General features: G+C 39.2%; 1 protein-coding gene across 1 annotated transcript; it reads right to left on the bottom strand.

The window, feature by feature from the left end:
- Positions 1-2252: 2252 nt before the first annotated feature.
- LOC150076698 (2-Hydroxyacid oxidase 1-like) lies at positions 2253-18675 on the bottom strand. Its single transcript, XM_090386940.1, has 11 exons — positions 18661-18675; positions 17688-17782; positions 17379-17407; positions 11788-11928; positions 10269-10420; positions 9931-10186; positions 9402-9562; positions 9046-9137; positions 8746-8907; positions 8592-8661; positions 2253-2568 (listed from the first exon to the last, which is right to left on the bottom strand). The coding sequence occupies exons 2-11, from the start codon at positions 17757-17759 to the stop codon at positions 2477-2479; spliced, it is 1227 nt and encodes a 408-aa protein (XP_090243066.1). The 5' UTR covers positions 17760-17782; positions 18661-18675; the 3' UTR covers positions 2253-2476.
- Positions 18676-19840: the final 1165 nt, after the last annotated feature.

Consider the following 19840-nt stretch of genomic DNA (forward strand, 5'->3'; position numbering starts at 1 on the left):
AACTAAAATCCTTGGAGTAATAACAGACTGAAAGCTAAATTTTATGACACATGTTACTAACTTGACAGTTAAACAGTTAACCCCTGGCATGGTGCCGTGAAGGATATTGTATGGTCGTGGTACCTGCGTGTACCGGTGAACTGTACAATAAAGATCTTATTTATTAAAATCAAGAACTTCGCTAGAGAGTTAACAGAAATTTCAAGAGCTGAGTGGGGGTTCTCGAGGACTTTAAAAATTTATTATAATGCTGTATGTATCCCAATGGCCGCCTGCGCCGTCGACGCTTGGTTTCACAGGGCATGAAATATTAGAATTAGAAACAGAGAAAAATTTTATTATCCAATCCATAGTCAGAGTATGTCGTACAGTGTCGACCCCTTCCTTACAAGTCTTAGCTGGAGTTTTGCCCTTTGCCCTACATTTGATCTTTAAAGGATTGTCTTACAGATTAAAGAAGCAAATATTGACAGAGTTTATGGGAATCACTATTGACTGTCAGCAGAATACCAAGCGTGAAAATAAGAGAATATGGAATGAATTGTTCAATGAGTGGCAGACCGCTGGGACCGCTTGATCAGAGAACTCTAACAACTTTTGTCCCAGCGGGTATGCTTGGACAAAGTTTGTGGATTGGTGACAAGACGCTTCTTCCCGTAAGTGACTTTTCTTCACGATAAAAAAAGTACAGGCATGGCTTTCCATCGATACAAGTCTTACTTGACCACAGGACACGGATCATTAAATCAGCGACTCTTCCGGTTCAAGTTGGCTACTACAGATTTACGTCTTTCGGTGAGACAGAGACTTGGGATCACGCACTATATTCATGTACTAACTACGGGGATCAGAGAACTCTCACAAATTATTGTGTTCTACAGCCTGGCCAGGAATCTTTGCCTATCCAGAATGTTGAGATTTTTCGGACATTTGAAACTTTTGCCAGAGAGGTTTTTGAGAAAAGACAACAGCTGTTATGTATAGGTTCATCTTCCTCTGGATCATCTGAGCCCGGGATCTCTAACTCATAATTCTCTATGGTCTTGAAATGAGACCTCAATACTGATTGTAACCTGATTTGTCTTAATTTTATAAATAATGGATAACTGAACAATTTTTTCCCCTCTGAAGTGGGCTCCCAGAAGGATCTGGCCCACGTTTGTCAACATCAGGTTAGAACTGATCCACCTTCCCGTGGTATGGACGAGAACCCAGAATAATCTCTCCAGATGACTGCTGGAGGGATGATTTTGGGGTAGCCAAGAGGGCAGAATAGAAGACATACATAATTCACACAAACCTATATTAACCACATACCTGGCCCTTTTCTGGTGGTACTGTTCTTCACAGAGATACGAGAGGAAGTTTAGGAGCGACTAAGGCCATATTGCTCTTTGTATACTGTCTGTAACTTGCATGTGTTTTGAGGTCGATTTTCTGTTTGCTGGACGAAAAACCCGAGTTTCCAGGAGAAAAAACCATAAGAGTTCCTTAAGGATTTTCGTCAGCAGTCAAAAATCCTTAAAGAACTAAAGAGCTAATATTCGGAGGGTGTGACAACAGGAATAAATAAATTGTTCCATGAAATATTTAAAACGTCTGAAGCGATAATCCATTTATAAATTACTCTAAAATTAATTTATACCACACTTCTATATTACTTGTTATTAAGACATCACAAAACAATATCACCAGGTGGTACACAGAATTCAATCTCGCTCTCTCTCAACTCAGTTAAATCCTCGTTGGGCTTTTCAATCTCCAACCTAAGAATACCATATGGATCACCTGCAGAGACTTGGAAATCATTACGAAGAAAACTCAAGTGTTTTTACTTGAGCTCTACCAGATTGAAAGGAGGAGTGGATCACAATACCACCAACTTTCTTTGAGTAATTTTTTTTTATAACTCCAAATTGTCCAATGACCTTTGTTTGGGCAGTGTATTTGAATGACCAAAGTATGTCGTATTTATTTTATTAGTTATCCCACAAAATGGATTATTTTATTGGATCTCTGGCTCTCTCAAATGGCCCGTTTCATCAGTTTCATGATTTTTACTTTACATACTTCAAACTAAAGTAGCAGAGCAGTAACTCTCCACGTTCGTCTTGTTAAGTGTGTTAAATATTGACTTTTTAATTATGATACTAGTCATTTATGGTAAAGGTGTCTATAAATTTATTTGGAGCAGAGAAATATTATTGTCAGTTGTCATAAAACAAAACGTTGCACAAGAAATCTGCCTTTATTCTTCAGGTGCTTTTTACATAGTGTTTTCAGGGAGTAACGCCTGGATTTCTATGGGACGAGCTCTCGAATACATACACTGGTATATTCGAGCACTTGTCCACACTGTGTCATCCTATTAGACTGGGTTTTGGACCATCCCTTTGTGCAATTGATATCTAGATTCGGCAGAGTGAGTGTAGGCGAGAAAAGTCTTCCTCTCTGATAATATCCTTTCAGCAGGAATTCAAAGTGATGGAATGAATGGATTCCAGCGAGCTGAGTAGTATTCTTCCCTGACAACTTGAAAACTCGCAATGTCTCCAATGTTCCGTGACCCTAAAGGAATAAACAAAAATTGGCGTAAATTAAAGCTAACCTCAGGTAATATTTAGTTTTCTGCTTAATTCTTATAATGATACATCTGAACCTACGATTTAGGTCCACGTGATGGTGGAAGTATTAGTAACCCTGGATATAGCACAGTGCAAGTTCTGAAATACCATACCAAGTATATATACTGGAGGAGACCATCCAGCTGTGAACCAAGATAAGCAGCGGTCGAGCTGTGGAGCCCACACCACAGAGAAATGCAGCCTCTTCTTGGAAGCTTGAAGTGCTGAAATCTATGTTTACCCCCAGAGCAGAGCAGAGCTCCTTAGTAACTCTATAGGATTAGCTAGTGTATTATCTAGTGCATGACCTCCCTGCCTCTTCTCTGCCAGATGGTGGCTATAGTATAAAGTATGTGTCTGATGAATGGAGGCGTCTGGAACGTCAGTTCAACTCTAGCATGTTTTTCTATGGTGATAGATAGTTAACCACTGAACTATTTGCAAGAAAGTTACACACTCTTAAACAAATAGTTGGCATCCAAAGAAATTATACAGAAAATTACAAAATTATACAGATGCAAAATGTATAAAATTATACATTGTCCATGAGATTTTATAACAATAAAGTTGTGATTAAAATCAAATAAGAAGTAATAAATTTCACAGTAAAAAATATGGAGCAATCAGTTGAGATGAACACAACAATAATATTGCGCCACTGGGAAACGAGGAAATAAATATAAATGGTTGGATTAAAATCGTTTAATGATTAATAGAAAAAAATAACAAAAAATAAATGTAATATATACACAAAAACTTTCAGAAGGATGTCGTCCTTCCTCAGTTGTGATCCGTTATTGTAAAATACAGAAGATCATGTGCATGTCATGGTGGTCATCCGTGGTGAGAATCGCGTAATACAGTTGCTTGAAACAATTATCTGATTGAAGTGGAGGCTTTTGGTTGTAGTTGGAATACTCAGGAAAGCTCTGAGTGCCAACGTTTGTCAGCTAAGAGGAAAGAGGATGGTTGCCTCAGTTATGGGGTTGATGTGACAGCCTCTGTTCCTGTTGAAGGAACCGCTACCACACGAGATGTGGAGCGATTCCAATAAGACACGGTGATGGTAATTGCGGGATCTTCCAATGATCTCAACGTCACGGCGTGGATCGAAGTTGTGCTGGGTTGACTAGAAGTGCTCAGCAATCGCTGAGTGATCCACGTCCGCCGAACGGATGGGTGTCTCGTGCTCAGAAACTCGATTACTGAGTCTTCTGCCGGTTTCCCCGACGTAGCCAGTGCAATTACGGCAGAATATACGGTACACCAATCCACTCTGTTTTAGGTGGGAACTGGTGTTTTAACCCTCGAGACGAGTGATCGACACTTTCTCCCTTGAAGTTGTAAACACTTTATCTCATGAACCTGTAGAACCCTAGAGATTTGTTGCGTCAGGTTCGAGTAGTACGGGATAAATGCGGTTGTGATGGGGTCTTCACTGCGTGGGGCCCTGCGGTTGGCAACACGGTCACGGGCCTGCAGGTCTCAACAATCCAGGGTATTCACACTTTGCCAGATCTGCCTTAACCTAAGTGATCTCAATGTGCTTATCATCCTCAGAACTGGAGTGTATCCAGGCACAGGTTAGTAGGGCTCGCCTTGTGCCGAGAAGATGGTTGCGCGCATGTGCTGAGCAGGAGTTGATAAACTGGCCAGCACACATTGGCTTGCGAAGACTGAAGTCTTTAAACGCAAACCCTAGCATCGGACAAGGGTACCTAAGAAAGGAAGGATATTGCTGGACTCGTAGGAGCTGATCTCCTGATTCCCGAGGGATTATCGAGAACACATCATCCACGTACCGGCAGCAAAAGGCTATGGGATCTGGAAAACTCACAAATGCATGACCTTCCAGCTCCTCCATTGCGAAGTTTACTGTGACTGAACTAACCGGTGAATCCATGGCTATGCCATGTATCTGCCGATAGATGGACTTACTAAACATACCAGCACTACCAGTCAGGCACAATCTAAGGGCAGTGCAAATGTCGTGGGATGTCAGAGAAGATCTGCTGCTTAGGGTCTGGTTGTTGTCTAGAAGCTTCTTTGCACATATGATGGCTAGTTATACCAGGATTGTCTGCGCGGGTAGCACAATGGTATCGTCACCATCATCCCCCCCCCCATACCGGGTGAAAAATGCCCTGGTTCGAAACCGTCGAAGACGCGAGGAATTTTAATTGGTTTTTTAACTCGAGTTATTCGGTTTCAGGCGTAGATATCAAAGTTTTCCCCTCAAAAACTGGGGTTTTGGTTCAAAAAAACAGACAAATCAACCACAGAACACACGCAATTAGCACACATAATCTTAAACAAATAGTTGGCATACAAAGAAATTATACAGAAAAATACAAAATTATACAGATGCAAAATGTAAAAAAATTATACATTGTCCATGAGATTTTATAACAATAAAGTTGTGACATAAGACAAACAGCACGACAGATTATCACTTCAGGTGGCCTAAAAATAATCGTTGTACCGGGATTGAAGTAAAAAGAGACACTTCATCATCTGAAATGGATAGTCTGCTAACTCGGTCCAAGAATTTTCCACTGTTTGGAACGGTATGGGTAGTCTTGCCTACCAGGGGTGAGAGCAGGCTGGATACAAACTTGGACAGCGCGTATGTCGGCAAACGACAACGGGAGACGATGGGTTGTAAGGGTACACCCTCCTTGTGTAGCTTTGGTAGTCCGTGGAAGTCGGTGATCCCCGTACTAAACCAGTTGCAGACAAGCTTATTCACTTCAGAGTCCCATAGTTCTAAAATCTTGACGGGTGAGGCAAGAACGGTTTGGAAGACGGATGTGTCTTATAGAAGTGACAGGGCCTTAGTGTTGTAGTCGGAACGGTTTAAAACGACCGTTCGACGGCCTTTGTCTGCTGGCAAGATGACGATGGAGTCATCAGGTTTCAATGAGTTGAGGGCTTTGATGAGTTGAGAGATTTGATGCCAACTGAGATTAGAGATGACGGGACAGGCACGTTGTACTAACGCCGAAGGTTTTAGGCGAATCGCATTCGCAGTTTCCTCATGGATACGAGTTAATGACGCAACACACAAGGCAATCTCAGTGATAGGGGTCTGCGGGGAAGAACGGCAAACTTCATCCCCAAGGTGAGTAAATCTAGTTGCTCAGCAGGCAAGTGTTTATCACTTAAGATTCAGTACAAACAGCTCACAGTTTAGTGCAATTTAATTCGTCTAATTCAGGCTGCAGCAGCATAAATAATTGGTAAAACAACAGCTTTGTATAGTGTATGCAAAATCTTATGGTTGAGACCCTAGTCCTGACGGAAAATGCGAACAGTTTAATTTTCTCATTTTGTCAGACAGATGATTCAGATGGAGAAGAAAGGTAAAGCGATTATCAAGCAGTAATCCAAGGAATTTGATGGTAGTTACAAAAGGGAGAGATTTACTATTAATTTTTTTGAGGGGGTGGACGAGTTTGCGAAAGGGGGGGGCCTTTGAAGACCATCATACAAATTTTGCTGTGAGAAATAGTGAATTTGTTAAGAGTTGACCAATAAAAAAGTTGTTGAAGAACAGAATTCGCGTTTTCTTTTCATGAATGGCTAGAATTTCCATAAAAAAGAAGAACTAAATTACCCGCGTATGCAAGTGATGAATAATTTGGCAGAACAAGAAACCAGGGGTCCTAGAATAGACCCTTGCGGATATCCACGTAATACTTTCCAAGAACCTATGTAAAAATTGTAACAGATCTATCTGAAAATAATTCCTAATAAGATTGTATAGCAGGGCAGTTCAGAGTTCTAAGACGTTCGACGGCGCTTTCCCACCAAAGAGATTCAAAGGTGCCCTCAAATTCGATAAAAATTTCAAGAACGTATTTAGAAGACAATTCATTAATTAGATTCAGAAGAGTAGCAAGGGCATCTTCAGCACCAACTCCAGAACGAAAACCATATTGATTACTAGAATAGATGTCTGTGTCCTGAAGCAAAGAGAGAATTCTATATGAGATCAAACGTTCAAGGACCTTAAATTAAATAACAAAGCGATAGGTCTGTAAGACTGGAGAAGATGAGGAGACTTGCCAGGTTTCAACAGAATACTTGAGATGGCAGATTTCCAGGAATTTGGGAAAACAGACCATTGTAGATATTTCTTATATATAAATTTAGAATAACATTTGGACACCAGAAGTGAAGTTTTATCAAGACCGCCCCTTCGATAAGGTCTTCGTCAGGACACCAATTAGGGTTAATCCTGGAGATGGCAAAAGATAATTCAACAGGGGTAAAAGGAGCAACAACGAAGGTAAAGTAATTAAGATTAAGTGACCGAATATCTTTATGAGAGGGTAAATCTACAAGGGGATCATCAGGTAGGAAGAGAGCATCCAGAATTGAATGTACAGTATCTGTACAGGAAAGAGATTCAGTGTTTTTACTTATAACAGTTCCATAGATAACAGGTGCCCCAAAACATCATTCAGCCTGTTCCTAGCAATTTTATAAACAATATTCCAGGGAGTTTGATTACCGACATGATGAACAAATTTCTTCCAGTTGTCAAATTGATTTTGTAGTTGGTGACATTATCAGCTGGCCAAGAACGTCTATGCCGTTGATAATTATTTCGGGCACGGAAATATTCCCGACGCAAGATTCCCAATTCTCTTTTCCACCAAGGAGCGGTAAAATGTTTTTTTCGATTTCCTTTTACTGAGTATCAGCTTTGAGGAGAATATTGTAAACAAGAGTAGCACAGTCAGCTGCAGGCATGGTTTCAGAAACTTCCGAAAAACAAGGAAATTTTGCCGATTAACATTTCACAAAGCAAAACGAGAGATGGTGGAAGAATACCACGAAGAAAATGGAACAAGTGTAATGTGAAAGAAAATTGCGCGATCGTCAGTAGAAGACCAATCAACCAAAACTACCAAAGAACAGATTTAAAATAGAGGAAGAGCAGAGAGTTAAATTAATATTGGACTGACCAACAGAAGAAGAAAAAGTATAAGGTAGCTCAGGTTTGTTGAGAATATTAAGTCGATGCTGCAGAATAAAATCTTCAAGAAGACACCCACTAGGGTTGAAAGAAGAACCGAACAGAACCAAGTCACGGACTTGGCCTTAAAATCACCAGCTACAATAAAATTTGCTGGGCTCAAGATTCTAAAAGCATGTTCGATAAAAGGAAGAATTTCATCCAATTCATCCTGAGGAGGGCAAAAACCTAAAAAGAAATTGATACTTCCGAAAGGACCAGAGAGAGATATATATGCGCAATTTACAAATTGGAAACTTAGACAGCCAATCAATGTAACCTCCAAAACATCATTCAAAAGCACAATAACAGAACGAGGATGTTGATGTGGAGCATATAAGACTCTTTTTGGTTGTAGGAAAACTAGTAAACGTTTCACGCAAATAATAGGGCTCCTGAATTAACTAAATATCAATAGATTTCTATAGAGACTTGCGGAAATTCATCTGCAACAGTTTTTGAATTTTGACCATTAAGCTGGAGAATTTTAATTGAAGAATTGTTGTGTTAGAACTATATTCTGGCTGAGTGTACGCCCTATCCAAAATTTAATTACTTCGAACAACATCTTTCTCTGTTCTTTACTACTGACTACATCATGAACAGCCAAAGTAATAGAAAAGCGTATCCGCAAAAAGATCTAAACCTCCCAAACAGTTCCACATACATTTCAGAAATACACGTGGTCTGAGTTCCAATCTCAATGATATTCATTTCCACTTGCAATCTGCCAATGGAAGCTTCTTCTCGTGGCAGTGCTCAGCTTTGCGTTATGTGGCATTACAAGAATTCAAAATTGGATGATCTGCAAATCGTATTCTATTAGAAATTCAATTTTTAACTACATGGTCACACGTAAACAGCCCAAAAAGCATATTTGAGACAAGAGAGAGAGAGAATTAAGAATGCATAACTTTAAAGACAAATGATAGAATTATTTTTACCTGCCAGCATCATGGTTCTGTTAAACTCCTCCCTCAAAATATCCAGTACCATTTTGGCTCCTTCTGCTCCCTGCGTATAAAAAATAATATGATTATGTAGAAGGAATCCAGATACATCAATGTAACTTGAACAGGAAGATAATTTCATACTCACGTCATAAGTCAGTCCCCAAATCACAGGCCGACCAACGCATACTACCTTGGCCCCAATAGCTAGGGCTTTGAATATATCGGTTCCTTTTCTTATTCCTCCGTCAACATACACCTCGATTGGTAGATGCCTCACGGCATTCACAACCTCGGGCAGGGCTTCGATCTAAAGGAAAACAGGACATCTCTGAGAGACAGAACAAATGGAACTTGGACTGCTTCTCTGACATAAAACCACGCGAATAACTGCAGAATAAAAGCGGTTGCATTTTTGGAAAAAAAAAGGATCTTGGGTGATACCTACGGTGGCAGGATCCGTGTCTAGTTGTCTTCCTCCATGATTTGAAACTAGAATAGCTCGAGCACCACTGAGCGCAGCCTGACGGGCATCTTGTCCTGCAATTAAATAAATATGAATCGATTTTCACTGAAGCCAGATCAGCATCAATATTTCAGTAAGACCTGTCCCCTAGCTGATGAAGATCCGCAATTTTTTATTACAATTAAAATAAAACTCGTTATTCAAACAAGAGACTACTTGGACGCCATGCGAAATGATTTATCTATAAATGATTCTGCATCTATAAATGATTCTGTATCGAACGTCTTGGGAATTATAGCACGTAGGTGGGCAGACATTTCTTTATGGATATTACTCACCTGTGAGAACACCTTTGACTACAATTGGCAAGGAGGTGATGGATTTCAGCCATCGGACTGTTTCCCACGTCGCCGAAGGATCTAATGAGTCCACCAATCGTAGTTCGACCTCATTCGTTGGTGCATTCTGCATTCCAAAGGCCTCAGCATATATAGCAAGGCTATAGAACAGAAAATATGAGAACAGTTTTAAAAACATTGAATTCATAGAAATTATTATTTTTTTTGGAACTCAGAAAATGTATCAAAATACAGTTTCATACAAAAAAGAAAATCACTCCAGTCATTTTTAAACTTTCGCAAGCTAATGGAACGAAATTCTTTGATGTATTCTAGGAATTTTACTTATTGGAAATCAGAATTAAAATGCCGGAAATGCTTAATCTCTACAGAGTTAACGTTAACAACGAGTATGTGATGAAAACTATGGTATGCATACAAATTTTGTTATTGTAGTGCGTGTGTTTTGAGGTCAGTTTATTGATCCGCGGGCTTAATGAAATCATTACTCAGTTGCTGTGCATCTTACCTAACAGTGTCTGGAATAGTGAAATTGTTCTTTCTGTCGTTCACCTTATTACCATAGATAGGGGAGTCTGATGTCAAGACGATTGCCTTGAAGCCGTTCTTCATTGCTTTCGCCACAATAAACCGATTTACCTCTCGATCTTTCAAAGGATAGAGCATCATCCAGAGAATGGCTTGCGGGTTTGCTTTGGCCACTTCCTCAATGGAAGAAGTAGATAGGCTGCTCAATATCATCACGATCCCAGCACTTGAAGCAGCTGAAAGAAACACGGAAAATGTTTATTGGAATGATCTACTTCCACGATGTGAGATGTATTGCAGTTTTGGGCTGACGCCTACCTTTCGCTGTTCCGACTTCGCCTTCTGGGTGAAACAAGCGCTGGTAAGATGTTGGATCCACGCAGAGTGGAAACGAGACCTTCTGTCCCAGCATTGAAACTGATGTATCTAAGTTAGCCACGTTATGGAGTAGTCTAGGTCGAATTCGATATCTGAACGAAAAAGGCATCCAGTGAAAAACCTAACGTAATTCCATAATAAAAATACAAAAGAATAGAAAAAGAGAGAAATACTCTGAAACACTGCAGCAGGACGTTTTTCAAATTAAGCAATAAACCTATTCTCTACGATTTATATCCATTAGGTTACATTAGTCTACACTCTTTGCCAAACCAACACTACTAATATTTTATCTTTGTTATTTTTTCTTACCCTCAGAGACTACTGTCTAACTACCCCATCAAGCTGTATATTATACACTTTGTCACCTCATAGAAATAAATAAACTATTGGTCTTATTTATTTTAGCCCTTAATGGAATTTCATGCCGTTTTGTTATAAAACCATTATTTATTCTGTAAATAACAAAAGCAACTTTTAACTTGCTCTTGGCAGAACATTAAAAGCTTCACTCTTCTCAACAAGGTATCAGAATACACATCGTTTTCCCAATGATGTTACTGTCTCTCACTTCAATAGCGTGGCGGTTCCCCTTTTGGAGTAGATGCCGACGGAGCACACTTCACTCTTCTGGGTAATGTTCATGAATGAACGACAGACTGCAGGACGCTTAGTTCAATATCTCTCCTGAAGAACAGTGACCAGTTGAGCAACCGATGTAGTACTTTTTGGTCTGGCCCTCACCAGACGTTTCTTTTCACTCTATAGGTGTACAAGCGAATCTCGTACTATAGGTCGTAAGTTTCTGTGGTCTTCCTGTGTATTGGCAGACAGTGGTGGTACAGTCATGTTCCATTTCATGATACTATCACAATGGTCAACTTTGGGCAATGAAAAATGTCAGTAAAATAAATAAATTTTCTGTTTATACTCCGGGACGACCAAACGGTCAGAGGAGTTAACAAGATAGACAGAATACAAGAAACAGCACCGTATTCAGCAGTCACGGGCTTGAACCCCGGTCACTCAAGGCACGTGTACTTATGCACCCGCGCGCCTGACCGCTAGGCTACGGCGGCCTATTAACTCTACGGATTTACAAGTAGGCAATGTGAGATTACACAATACTGCACCTGTGTAAATCAGTTAGCTCGTCTCCACGTGCCACCACCAGAACAACTCGCTGCTCTCGTCCAGACGTCCTCTCTGAGATGCTTCTCTTCCCGAGGAGGTCCAATGGACAGTGAAAACAATTTTTTTCGTATACCTTTTAGAGGATTAGATATTTTCCCGATATACTCGTATATACAATTCTATCTTGTCCCAAATGCCCAATGACTTTTATTCACTATCGTGCTAAATTTTACTGGACACTTTGGGCAAGTGTTCCTTGACACTTGATAAGGTAGTTTATATATAAATATTACTTATTTATTTGATGTCTATGGAAAGAGGTTACCTTTTATAGGCTCGGACGTTTTCCCTTAGAGTGAAGTTTTCATCCGCCCCGTCGTTCAGGTAGTCTCTGTAAATTTTGGGAAGGGCTACTGTGGCATATCTCTCGAAGTAATCCACGACCACCATCTCACTGCGGGAAGGCCTGTTAGAAGAAGAATAAATAGAACAAAAAAGAACTGGAAGATGTCATTTAGAAGAAATAGAACCATTATTCCCCCGTAAGAGCCAGTAGAATGCACCAGCATTACATCAGATACTATTATTGGTAAACTCACTTTTAATTTTCGTATCTATTCTCTAGGACATAAGATTCTAGCTTCATTCTGGGCTCTTAAAAGGGACATGTAAATGTTTTCGATGCATTTTATTTTTTCTTTACTTCGGCGCTTTCTTAGGACTAATCGGGTTTTTGGAGGAGGGATTCAGAGTTAACTGAGTATTTGGAGAGGTAATTCAAACGAATCATCTCCAAATCTAGTAAATCTTAAGTTTCATCAGTTGTCCTCTGCAAAATAAATCCTCTGATGCATATTTGGAAAGAAGCCGAATTCTCCATCATTACAATGCACGACATGATGTTTGTTTTCCTGGAACAGTGGAATCAAGCAATTACCTTGATTGATTATCAGCATTGATTACGTCATGGATTAAGAATCTGCAGTTAAAAGATCCAATTGATGGCAGGAATCACGGTATATTGATGTGGGATTTACTTAAAGATATAACTATTCTCATAGATAGAGGGAAGAGCTTTTGTTTTGTACTGATGCCACAGTGGTCTCACTTTTTAAATTCCATACAGTGCAACCAATTGATAATGTTACCAAAAAATGCTAAATGGGAAACATTCAGTAAAGAAATCGGAGAAGTTAATCGGCTTTTCATACCAGCTAAGAAATGCTGTTCAAGAGCTAGACTTATATCGATGTTAGATGAATTGATGAGACTTTTAGCAGAGAAGGAATACATGGGATGCATATAATTATCAGGTGACACAGAAGCCTTTTGTAGATATAAACTAGTATAAAATAAAATCAAACAAAGACTTCAGTTTGTTGAAAAACAGAACAGCTATTTTGCATCCAGATTCACGCAGGAGTTCTTTTTGGAACGGGATGCCAGAAGTTTTTTAAAGTCAAACAGGAAGCTAAATAATTTCGTGAGAACTGAGAGGAAATTGGATGAAAAACTGTTGAAACAGAACTTAAAAAGGTGCCTGGATAATCCCATCCAATTATATTGGATGGGATTATTCAATTATATTAAGGGAACACAGCCAATAAAGGTAGGCAAACCCATTGCTATAATTATGAGAGAACATTTTGATTCAGGTGAGGTCTCTATAGACTGGAGATATGCGAGTGTCTCCCTAATTCACAAAGAAGGTGACAAAGAAGGGGTCAAAAGGTGACATGAGTACTTACACACCTATTAAATTAACTTTAGTTCCGGCAATAACAATGGTGTCACTGGTTAAAGAAGTATTGCAGGACCGGACCATCAAGATAGGAATGCAATTAAGCTGTAGTCACACCATGGGTCCATTAAGGAGCGATCTTGACTGGCCAGTGGATTGGATATTATGGATATTATTGGAAATTATGATGCGGCAACAAAGCAACTGGATGAAAGAAATAATTTTGATATCTTACAGTATACTTGGATTTCAAGAAAGTTTTTGATATTGTTTTGCACATAAATGACAAATTGGGTGCCAATAGGGTACAGATTGAAGAAGTGAGGGATTAATTGTTGCACTGGACAAAAGAATGGTTCAGTGGGAGAAGACAGACAGTAGTTATTAACGTACACTGCTTTTCGTGGACTCAAGGTTTTAGTGGAGTTTCCCAGCGTTCTCTGCAGGGCCCATTGTTGTTTTCGATATTTATTAATGAAATAATGAAAGCATATCAGACTTAATGTCTAAGTTTATAGATGATACAAAGCCTGGCTGTGTGGTTAAGGATCAGGGTAAGATACAGCAACAATATCTCGAAAAATTAAGCAGATGGACTGAGAAATGATGGTTGAAGTTTATCGTTGCAAATGACTGCTAGCAGTAATCCCCGATTAATATAGCAACTATGTGATACGACACCCAGGGTAGTGGAAAATGAAAAAAGACCTGGAGGTAAATTTGCAATCAGATATGAATTATTCTGAACAGTGAAGACAGACTGTGTGCCAGGGCAGCTCATGTGATTTTGCCAATGATATACAGGAATTTACTATCAGGGATAAGGAGGTGATTATTTATCTCAATGTACAAGGCAATGCTTAGGCTGCATACACGTCTGGAGATCTCATTTTAGGAAAGATGGAAGTCTGTTGGACGGTGCAGAGAAGGACTAGGAGATTAGTGAAGGAAACAAAAGGGTGGTCTTACAAAGAAAGGCTTCCAATCTCCAAATTGCAACGTGAAGAGACTAGAGCCTGCGACATGATCTAACTGAGTTGTTTAAAGCCTTGAATGAGTTGAGTCAGTTAAATGTTGATGGTCTCAGCAAGTGTAGTCTCAGCAAGTGTATTCTTCCACTTCCTGAGACTACACGCATGAAGCGACATAAATGTAAGTTGAGGAAGAATGGCTGCAGGATAGATGTGCGGATGATTTCCTTCAGCCAGCAGATGGTTGTTTGTTGGAACAAAACTTGTAATATTTCTTGTGAAAGTGGGTAGTTTGAATGCATTCAAAGAAGAATAAGAAAAATTATTCGAAAGGATAGAAAGTTATGTGGGAAGTGTTTGTTTTTTGGGTGATGCTGTATAAGCCTATTTTCTAACAACACTTCTCATTGCTATTACTAATACTTGCTTCACAGGGATATTCAGGGATATTCATGTGTTGTTGTGGCAGATCTCAGGGTTTCCCCCCATAAGCCGCTATTGTACTTCTTGTGTTGAAGCTTATGCCAAAACCGGCCAATTGTATGTAGTGTGTTGGACGTGTAAGTGTTATGATGTGTTCTGTTGTTATGTTATCGGCCGGTGCCTGGCTCTTAGCAGGTAAGAAGCAGTAACACCTGGTCACTACGTCTCACCCCCATCCCCGCCACGTGGAGGCGGCCAGGATCGATTATCTCCTGCTGGGCAAGCCCAGGGCATAACACCTCAGAGTGCCCGAAAAAGAGAATGAAGTGGAAATGAGGAATACAGAGGGAGAAGTTTGGGATCTGGGGAGGTAAATGGATAGAATAGAGGAGAATCAACAGAGGGACTCTCCAATAGTTAGAAGTGAGAAGAAGTAAAGCAAGAATAAAGTAGGAAGAAGTGGAGAAGTGGACTAACTTCTCTAACCATGGAGACCTATCTCATGGAAAATCCAATCCTAGGAACTAGGATCAGCAAAACATCTTAATTTAGAGTTTGCCTAACCCCTTGTAGGCAGAACGTCTTCAGTTGTTGAAGAAATAATTGATCTTCTAACAAAAAACACAGTGAAAGCAAATTCCACGAATTCTGAAAAGCTCCACAGAAAGACACTATGTGCAATATGTACAATATCCTCTTCTTCAGGAACACAGCAGAATATACACTATGTACAGATTCGTCCAATGTAATGTCAGGGTAATGCCATAACCTGGCCCAATAAATAAAATGTTTCAGGGTTAACGCAAAAGTAATATACATGTCCAAATCCTAGATGAGATCACATTAGGCAGGGTTCAAAATTATGTTTTAAAAAGTTCTTGCCTAAATACAAGCTCTAAGAGAGCCCAAAAAGTCTAAGATAATCATCCAAGATAGTTAATAACAGAGTTACTAGGAAAAGTCTGTAATATGAAATGTCACAGTGGTATTCACTCACAAAGAAATATTAATTCCAAAAACTATGAAACGCTAAAGGCCAAATAGTACCTCGATGAGTAGAGCAAAATTCCTTATACAGTAAATACCTATTCTGCTGAAAACAGTTCCACATCAAGAACAAGTCTATCATAAAATCCAGGAAAGTGTAGCACTTAATGATACTAATCAGTTGCAAATATAGAATCCAATCAAAAATGAGAGATATTTCTTTCCTAATCCAATAAAGGATCCAAGAAATCCCAGGAACAGTAAAACTAGGACCTAATTTCGGTTCTTCTTTTAAATGCACGAGAAGCAAACACATTCATAGCATTAAAAGCTGTCTGAGACTCAACCAGAATTTTATTGTTGCTGGAGTCCAAGTTAGGAACTACACTAAGTAGGTCACGTCGAAGATCGTTATAATAATAACATTGATGAAGAATATGGTTAACAGTTTCTTCCTGGCCACACAAACAAGATGTTGTTGGTGAAAGTCCCAGTTTGTGAAGTTTAGTATTTATACTTCCGTGGCCAGTTAATATAAACATACCATATAAGCCCGGCGAAAACCACTTTAACTCCTCCTTTTTAATTTCACTTTCTACAGGCAGAAAGTCCCTTGTGACTGCACCAATATCAGATGAAGACCACTCCTGCTGCCATTTTGCAATAAAAATTTGCCTTAATCTTGTCTTCTCAGTCTTAATGGGGGCACTTAGATCTAATTGGATGTTATCATAGGTCAATGGTATTTTCTTCAAAAGGTGTTACTTAAGGTAGCGGTACTGAACTTCAAAATGAACAGGTAGTTTCCCAAGCAAAACCTGAAGAGCCATGGTGGAGGTAGTTCGACAAGCTCTTGACATGGTCAGGAGGGCAGCCCTCTGTGCTTGTAACAGTTGCTTTACTACAGCAACTTTATTAGCTCTAAAGCCCCATGCACCAGCTCCATAAGAAATTATCGACAAAAACACACAATTATAGTGAAGTCGTAAGGTTTGACCTCTAAGACCCCAGTCTTGTCTTGTTATCTGTTTAATTCGGCACAGGAACAATTTAGCCTTTTCTTTCACATACTGAACATGTGGTAGAAAACTGAGAGCATCATCAATATAAATGCCTAGGTATTTGGTCTTCGATAAGTACTTAATGGTTTGTTCCCTATATTTAATAACTGGAGGTCTTCCATGGTCAAGCTTTCCCTTAAGCAACATCTGAGACGTTTTTGCAATAGAAACCTGCAATTTATGTGTTGAAGACCAGTTGGAGAGTTCTAACAGCACAGCATTTGCTGATTCTTCAAGGCTTTTCCTAGAATTACCCTGGAATTACTTGCTTCACAGTTGGGACTCTGATAAATAAAGTTTTCTACGCATCTTCAACACCCAATCACGATCATAGGTCGTGTTTGAGCATAGAAGATGAATGCCAGTATATTTTGTTGCTAATTTTGTATTAAACACTTGTGAAAAAGGACTATAAAAGTTCCTCCCTTCATCGACGGGAATCGAACTCAGGTCTTTTCCACCCGATGTGGGGAGGACTGCGATCCTACCAACTGTGCTGCACATGAGGGCTTGTTGAGGACATGAAGAAAACATAACCGCCGAACTCAATATCATCTCTTTGGATGCCTTCTCTGACTCTTTTCAGCAATTTTCATAAGTGGATTCAATCAGGTGGTGCTACTTCGAATAAAAATAAAACCATTTTCATCTCCTTCAATTTGTGATCTTTTCAGGGAACTTAATTCCCACACTCGCTTTTTAAAGAATAAATTCATTGATAATTGTTACTTACCTTACAATATTTTCTATTGGGTCTTGTCCCTAGAATGTAAAAGAATATTTTGAAAGTCAGATTAATTTGATTTACATGACAATATATCCTATTGATCTAGAACATTCAAATATATAAAACATTGAGAAACAACAAACAAAATAAGAAGAGTAGGAATGCAATGCAGAGAAAACAGTTTTTATCAATGAGTATTCCATATAGAAGCCCGTGTAAGTGTTCTTTAACCTAAAGAACACCTGCTTCTGAATGCTAAGGAATTCTTCTAATGAGAAAACATTTTTATTTTAAATTAAAAGACTAGGAACTTACCGCATCCTGTGCTGCGGTTGGAACAACTGACATCCCTGTGAGCACCAGTGAGACAAATAGGAAGATTTTCATGACTGTTTATTTGGAAGGGAACCCTATTAAAGCAAATCTCAATTTAAAATGAAAATTCAGATATTATTTATGAATATAATGATTAGAAGAGTGGTGTACGAAACTTGTATATTCTAAAGCACAGAATTATAAAGCTTCTTTTCGTAATTTTCATACTAGAAAACAGAATCAAATTAGTGGTAAAGTACAACTTTACCACTATGCTCAACTAATCAAATTTATCATTATGCTTTACCACTACTCTGTTGTGATCCCTTTAGAATACCAAATATCATATCAGAGTTCTCTATATGAACGTTTCTTTAATACCAGCTGATTTGATCAGTCTCGAGAGGTTATTAAATGGATATCATTTCCCGAAAGCCAGATTTTTCATCCAGTAAACAACCAAAACCATACAATGCACACACAGTTTACATATCCAACGCAATAATATCCACGTGGCACAATATCCATTGTGCCACGTGGATATTATACCAATTCTCGCATCGGCTGAGAAAAAGCTTGGGTTTGAATCCCAATTACGCGAAGAATTTTTATGTTCTTTTTTCCACAAGGTCTTAGTCCATCTCAAATGTGGATAGCACGGTTTTTTCCTCACTGAAACAATACACTGGCGTCTCATAACTTTAGTTGCTTTGGCACTAACACACGCATGCACACACACACATACACGTACATCATATAATTATCTTTTGGGTAATACTGATAGATTTCACGCTAGCATCAATCATATATATACGACTCACCTAACTATTATGAGCTTTTCTAAACTGCTGTTGATATTAAAAACACTGCAATAACTGCCTTCACAGTCCCACTTAGATTCAACCCGAAAACAACTTGTCCTTGCTTCTCTTGCAACAAAATCCGTGCTACTACTTAACATACTGCTACTTACCTGATAACTCGTAGAGGTATAATAACGCGGAGTAGTGGTGGCCTGCTTTGTACAGGTAACGTCTGCACTGGCAAATTGTATACTCCCCTAATGAAGGCTGGATGAACCAAATGACTCATTTTCTACTCATGCTAAGTCAAACTTTCTATTGATATTTTCGGAAATTGCACAACTATACGGTGATATGGGCAATGGTCTTTCTTCTAATAGTCTTTGTTCTTTGAAAATGACTTTTTTATTTGAGTTGTAACATTACTAACCGTATAAAAAGGTTTCTGTACAAGTCATTGCCTGAGAACCAAGCTGCATATGGGCAGAAGCCCTTGTGGCAGTCTTAGGATAAAGGGTCTTTAAAATGACAAAAGGACAAAGGACACCTAAAGAGGAAGCAATTAGAACTCCGATAAGGGCACGGAGTGGAGTTATATCTTCTTGAACTGTGGTAAAAAAACAAATGAATAAAGAAGAATATTCAACTGAGGTTTATAGTTTGAGTTAAACCAACACTGAGTTTATTAAATAGGCAATTCCGATGTGCCGAGTGGTTATAAAATAAGTTTCCATATTCAGGAGACCCTAGTTTCAAATAGTTTCAAAACGGTTAGAAGTAGCCCTGTGAAAATCGGTGGGTATGTCATTTAAATTAGTGTGATGGATTAGATTTTAATATAAGAACTTAGAACTCAGATATTGTTCTACGTGCTTTCCTTCACTTGAGATGACATTTTGAAAACGGAGGACTGCATGCGACACAGTTTCGCGTAGCATCTCATTGGGGACGTTGGCTGCATGCTGTTTAATACTTGCTTTCAAATCTACAAGCGTCTGTATGCCGCCACGGTCTTTCAGCTATCCTCATATCACAAGGATTGAGATCTAATGGGATTGAGAGTTGGCCAGAATTGTGGAAAGTCTCTATAAATGATTTCCAAATGTTGAACGGAGCAGTTCCTTCACTTGTCGACCAACGTGGGGCAGGGCACCATCTTGCATGAACACTACGGTCTCCAAGCATGGCCTTTCTTGCAGAGCGCGAATAATGTGATCTCTTAGAAGAGCGCAGTACCGTGAACTATTTACGGTAAACCCTATTGGGGGGGGGGGGGGCGGAACCATGAGGTGTAGACTCTTCAAAGAAAAATGATCTGATTATAAACTCTGCTTTGAATCCACACCATAC

Source organism: Mastigoproctus giganteus, chromosome 12 (genome assembly GCF_048544385.1).
Source record: "Mastigoproctus giganteus isolate SK-2022 chromosome 12, ASM4854438v1, whole genome shotgun sequence".
Taxonomy (NCBI): Eukaryota; Metazoa; Arthropoda; class Arachnida; order Uropygi; family Thelyphonidae; genus Mastigoproctus; species Mastigoproctus giganteus.